This window comes from Ceratina calcarata, unplaced genomic scaffold, assembly GCF_001652005.2.
Source record: "Ceratina calcarata isolate Rehan_Ccalc_2016 unplaced genomic scaffold, ASM165200v1 scaffold514.2, whole genome shotgun sequence".
NCBI lineage: Eukaryota > Metazoa > Arthropoda > Insecta > Hymenoptera > Apidae > Ceratina > Ceratina calcarata.
In genome coordinates this window covers 70,038-76,322 of record NW_017175971.1, presented here as the reverse complement: position 1 = coordinate 76,322, position 6,285 = coordinate 70,038, and the positions used below count along the sequence as shown (strand labels likewise).

Below are 6,285 nucleotides of genomic sequence, written 5' to 3'. Positions count from 1 at the left end.
TGATTATTTTGAATTTTTTCGCTCATTTCTAAAATCTTTAAGTTAAGATATTTTTAGGCCTCCGGGCTTCTCCGGGGCCCCACGCGGCTGCTTAGTCCGCTTACTGCTTAATCCGCCCCTGAATGTGAACCAGAATATCCAAAGCTGAATGCATGTTTCAATGTTTGAAAGAAATGTTTATCTAAAGCATATTTTTCTTTACCACAAATCATTTTAAACTGTACTGATTAAGAATCGAACTGCAAAAGTTTTAAGTTAATTTGCTATCGAACAGTTTGCTGCCATGGACAAAGTCGCGATACTATTTATTCCAACTTTTACGCAATAACTTATAAGAAATAATGTCAACTACTCAGAATATTGACAGCTGATACTATAATGCTCGAAAGAAGCGTATATCTAACATTTTTTAAATCACTTAAGTTCGCAGTTTACTGATTAAGAACTGCAGAAGACTACAGTGTGTTATGTTACTCGTAGGAAGACAAATTGTTATCTTACGCCCGATTTAAGAACTTGCAACGGGAAGAGATACGAAATAATTCGAAAGACGCTATCGCTGACCCACCTTTGAAATATAAATACGATGTTGCTGAAAAGATAGGCGATGCTCTACTAGATGATGAACACCTCAAAACAGTATGATTAATTATTTTCTTTTCTATATTGCCAAAACGCTCTTAAATAGATTTAACGCGAATTTACATTTTTGTAGCTTGTTCACTTCGCTGGGGAAACCGAGCTGCTGAGGCTGAGTAAGGTTCACAAGGAACCTTTATACAACCACACTAAGAAAGGTACAAAAAAATTGTTATCGAAGTGGAATGAAGGTTTATTAAAATTTTGCAGATTTAACAAAAATGTATACAAATTTACAGATGTGGAACAGATACTGTCTAGTAGTAACGATGCCAAGAACAAGAGCTCCGTTTGGAATTTATGGCACGAAGAGCTAACTCCAGCTTCGTTGGTTAAAAACTTCTCCATGGTTCTTCCACTTGTCGACACAGCAGCCAAAGCAAATGGTTAGTAACATAAGATTCAGTGAATCGCATTTTTCATCGAATTGTTGTTAATTGAATATGATCTTGCTTTTAGATGCCGAAAGCATCGAAGAATATTGGGAGCTCTTGAGCGGATATACCAACGGTTATGATCTAATTAAGAGTGAATGGAGTAGAATAGAGGGTCTTCATAAGAAAATATTAAAATTCGCCATTACAACTTTATCTCAGAAATATAAAATTAACATGAACGGCACGATACCAGCTCATTTACTTGGTAAGGCAACACTATTTTCTTTATAAATTTCAATGGACTTGTGATTGCTAGACTGGAAACTTTTATACAAAATAAAAGTTGGCTATCAATTTAAGAAATGATATTTAGTAAGAATATTCTTTAGCACTAAACCTACCACTACCAATAATTTTCAAACGTTTTTCAATTTTTAATACTCTTTTCAAGTTTATTATAATTAAAATTATACAGGGTTTTTACAATTAAAATTATACAGGGTGTCCCCGGATTAAACGATCAAACTGCGCCAGTATGTTCTATGAGTAAAAGCAACAGAAAATAAGTCTGGAAACGCCTGTATAAAAATAAATTCGTGTTGTCGATCTATGAAAGTTGTTAATTCAATAACAAATTTATTATTTTCTATGTTTAAAAGAACAATAACTTCAATTAAAGACCGGTAATTTTGAGGACTCGGTAGGAACAGGTATACAAAAAGTGTCTGTAGGTTCAACGTTAAACGTTGCACAATGCATTTTTCTATTAACACGTTGGATGCCACGGGGTCACCGGTGACCGGCACTCAACTTGGCAGTGACGCCATGGGGCTACCGGTGACCCCGTCGCAATTAACATGTCAAACATTGTTACACATTGTAACTTATCTATTGCAGATAATATTTCAACATTATATGTATCGCATAATAGAAAATTCATCGTGGCACCACGGACAATCCTTGTAAAATTGGCGTGGCATTCAACGTGTTCATACTTTATTCACTACTGTTCATTTTTTTACATTTCCTATATAAATCATTTTGCTATAAGTGCATAAAATCCGCACTCTAGTAATCGGAATATTCTTGTGAAAGGTTCATTACAAGGAAGCGACTGGACGCCTATATCGATCGATGTAACACCTCACCCAGACGTCATGTACAATATAAAAAAGAACCTCTGGAAGCAGGTGAAAAATAATCTTCTTTTTAATTAGCTCAACGAGATACGAACAGAATCTAATTAATCTATTTTAGAAACTTCTTGGGAAATCTATGTACAAAACCGCTTCCGCTATGAGTTCGCAAATATTAAGTCAAGTACCGCAGGCCAATTTCTGGAAAGAAAGTAATTTCAATGGACAATGTCCATCAAGATTGATTAATTTCTGCAGAGATGTTGATCTGAGGTACTTAAAAATCAAATGGTTCAATCGGCACTCGAAATAATCAATTTAATTCTATGACATTTGCTCGGAACTCCATGTTGCAGAGTGTCCACGTGCTTCGAGCCTAGCATAAATAATTTCCTCGCCGCTCACAAGGACGTAGGGAAAATCGTATTTAATCAATTATCTGCCGAGGATACTCCAGTCCTGAATACAGCGAACCGTTATTCGCGTAAGTACGTAAAATAGTATGAAGCGCGTCCGAGTTGCATTTAAAATAATTAATTTTGTTGTACAGCTCTAGAGGAAGCCGTGTCGGAGCTGTTTGGTATTTTAGCGGCGAGTCCTGCCTGGTTAAATTACACACGCGCTATAGATGATTCTACCGACAACGAACAACGTTTAATCGCCTCTCTAATGATAACAGCACTGAACACGTTACCGAGGATCGCTTACTATATGTCCGCGGACCTGTGGAGGATCAATGCCATCCAGAAAGGAATTACAAATTCTGACGATTTAGTGTCATCGTGGTGGGAATATAGGTATAACTTTGAATATTGCGATCTCTTTTTCCAGGCAAATTTTTCTAGCTATACTTTTGTTTTACAGAGCAGAATACGAAGGCCTTGATTCGAAAGGGACCAAACTTCCGACGTTTCTTAATGACGAATACATCACCAGCAATAAACCATATCTCCCGTGAGTGTAATAAACATTTTATGCAACATTAGTCATTTATGGTATCAGTTTAAACGATATATTTCATATATATACATTACTTTTACCGTTAGAATTCTGAAAAATGCATTCAGGTTTTGATCTTCGATTTTGTGAATCCATAATTTTTGCACATTTTCTTATAAATACATAAAATTTATTATCTAGTAATAGCGAAATACATGAGTAATTAAATACAGTGACTGCTATTAATCTTCAGGCACATTTCAAAATGGAATAACTTTTTTGATGTTCAACTAAACAACTTAATTTTCTGTTGGATGTTAAGAAGGCTTACTTTACTACATGTATAATTGTATACTGCAACAAAATATTTTGCTATTCGTCAAAGTCTCGAATTAAAAGGTAAAGGACATGATTTTTAAGTCTTTTGTTAGGGTCTCTAATAAAAATTTAAAACATCTGATTTGTAAATCTAATCGTAAGTTATATGCATGTACAAAGTTCCGTCAAAATCGGTACAAGCTATTAGAAATTTTAAAGTCGCAGTTTTTCACGACTTTCGGTCTACAGTTGAGGTAAATAGGAGAATTTTTATGTATTTCCATGTGTCTTTTTTATACTTTTAACAATCTGGATTTTGTACATGCATATAACTTACAATTAGTTAGATTAAATAGGATGTTCCAAAATTTTATCGGAGACCTTAATAAGAGGAGTCATGCCCATTTCTTTTTTCTTCAAAATTGTTACGAATTTTTTGAATTTTTATCTGCCTATTATATGCCTTCTAACAGTTGTTTGATCCACTATTAAAAAAGTTATTCTACTCTAAAATGTGTCCGAGTATTAATGGAAGTAATTGTATATTGCAAAGTGTACTAATACTGCGGACTTTTATGCAAAACAAAGCATTTATGGTATGAGTTTAAAAAATACGTTTTAGATAGACATTTCTTATACCATTTAAAAATTACAATATAAATTCATCTTTTAATATTTTGTATACTTTCATACATGGCGAAATTTTTGTCTTCTTCAGATATAATTTTCTTATAAATTTCTTACAATTTGCAATCCATTTATTAATAAATGTATTACCTGTTTACAGAAAAATGGCTGGAACGATATTAGCATTTCAATTATACGAATACCTGATGAGTTCCACGGAAGTTAGATACGATTTGATCACTGTAAGACCGATAAATGTTAATTTCTTGTAAGTACTCGAATCCCAATGAAACAATCTCTCATACGAATTATTAGAAATAGACGTTCGTCTCTTTAACAGAAAAATGATTCAACAAGGAAGTGCCTACGATTGGATGAAAGTGACCGAGGAATATTTAGAGATAGATGAAGTTTCCTCAAGCTCACTGATCTCGTTCTTTTCACCGTTGGAGGACTTTATCGACGAGCTGGATGAGGATTTCGAGTACAAACCGGTTACTGCCAAAGAGTCGGAATTAGAGGAACTGGCGAAAAGAATAATCGCCGAAGTGAATGCTCCACCGACGACCACTACTACGACTACTACTACAACAACACCTAGACCTCTGGTCACGAGAACGAAGGCTAACAAACAAAACGATGGGAGGAGCGATATCAACGTTATAGCTAATCGGAACAAAAATTTAACATCGAAATCTCCTGCAGCAGAGAGTAAGATGAGATCTCCGGAGAATCGTAATGTGTTAGAATCAACGACCTCGGAACCTGAAGCTGATCCTGTCGATAAACCACTAATGAATGATAATTCGGGTGATGAGAAACCAAAGATTAATACTAGTAAAGCGGTGTGGGCCGTGGGCGCGGTGTTGTTAGCAACGATAGTTATTTGTATAATCGCGATCTTTGGAAGGCAAAGATGTCGCAAGACACCAAAAAATAGACGGTACGTTTAACGGTATCTTTGATCATTAAAAAGAGAAGCAATTTATACCATATTTATTCTTGCATTTAGCTAGTAATTTTTGCCCGAGTAAGTTATCGATACGTTTCACGTAGGGAAACATTCGCCGATTCGCGATAACTAACATTCTACATTCCTTGTTGCTCATTGTGAAAATAAAATAGAGGCTATGCTCGCAGATACGATTTTTTGAGCACGTCAGGGAGAATGTATTTTAACAAACGAATTAGCAATCGATGAGGAGTATGAACACGCAGATATATTCGAACCACCGAATCAGAATCATGAATTACACGAATTTATTCATCTAATATTGTTATTACGCGGATATATTCGATTCTCCAAATCGGAATCATGAATTGCAGAAATTTATTCATTTAATATTGTTTCTTAGAGCGCAGAAAGCGGTAGTTTTAAAAATAGTACAACAGTTCCTCTGCAAGTATGCTAAACTGTAAAAGTGATGAAGAGAAATTCATAAAAAGATTGTCTGTCCCAATGATTTTGTATATGTATGTACTTCAGTAATATTTTTACCAATTCATGTACTACAAAGAGCAAAACTGATCCGGTACTCTTTAAAACTGTTCTTTAATAATCGAAACAAATGATCCAAGCTTTTTTTAGATACACTAATTTAATCTAAATGATCAAATTTTCATTACAAGCCTAAATAAGAAAGTTAAAAAAACGACCTTCACATGTTTCCTCGCCATTTCTACCAATCTAACTGCTACAAAATACTTGGGTCACCGATAGTTCGAATATTAAAGACTTATTCAGTTTTAAAGGGTTTGGTTCACTTTTGCTCTTTACTGTATGACTCACGCTTAACTACAATAGAGAAAATGAGTGAGTGAGTGAATGAGTGAGTGAGTGAGAGGGTGTGTTCTGTACTCTGTACATAATCGCTTATGATAAAAACATCACACGTATAAGAAACACATTGTTTATCACGTCCGTAAACCAATTGAGGTCTAACATATTTTTTGAACTATGTATGTATAATACTTATGTACGTGTAAATTTCTACCACGCACTGTATTGAAAATATATATTTTTTATAAGAGTATTTATATTGAACATTGCAAAATGAAGCAATAAAAGTACTGTCCTGGTACATAGCGAAGGACTTTCAATATATACGTGTTCCTCTTTTCATTCGTTATTAACAGACTGCGAATCTATATGCAAAATAAACAATTTGTAATGTAAATGTACCAAACGAAATCTAAATAGGAATTAATTTTTTATTTTAAAAATCGTAACATAAATTTCACTTTTTACG

The 6,285-nt window shown here is 34.3% G+C and overlaps 1 protein-coding gene and 1 long non-coding RNA gene across 2 annotated transcripts in view; one reads left to right on the top strand and one right to left on the bottom strand.

The window, feature by feature from the left end:
* Positions 1-6,140, top strand: part of LOC108628253 (angiotensin-converting enzyme) — an 11,175-nt gene extending 5,035 nt beyond the window's left edge. Inside the window, exons 3-13 of the mRNA XM_018030036.2 lie at positions 481-639; positions 716-797; positions 879-1,025; positions 1,099-1,281; positions 2,112-2,206; positions 2,274-2,425; positions 2,509-2,636; positions 2,703-2,949; positions 3,017-3,106; positions 4,197-4,304; positions 4,377-6,140. Coding sequence (XP_017885525.1) covers positions 481-639; positions 716-797; positions 879-1,025; positions 1,099-1,281; positions 2,112-2,206; positions 2,274-2,425; positions 2,509-2,636; positions 2,703-2,949; positions 3,017-3,106; positions 4,197-4,304; positions 4,377-4,989 — 2,004 coding nt within the window. The 3' untranslated portion in view covers positions 4,990-6,140. The remainder of the gene's footprint in view (positions 1-480; positions 640-715; positions 798-878; positions 1,026-1,098; positions 1,282-2,111; positions 2,207-2,273; positions 2,426-2,508; positions 2,637-2,702; positions 2,950-3,016; positions 3,107-4,196; positions 4,305-4,376) is intronic.
* Positions 1-6,285, bottom strand: part of LOC113464748 (uncharacterized) — a 25,891-nt gene that overhangs the window by 4,184 nt on the left and 15,422 nt on the right. The window lies entirely within an intron of this gene.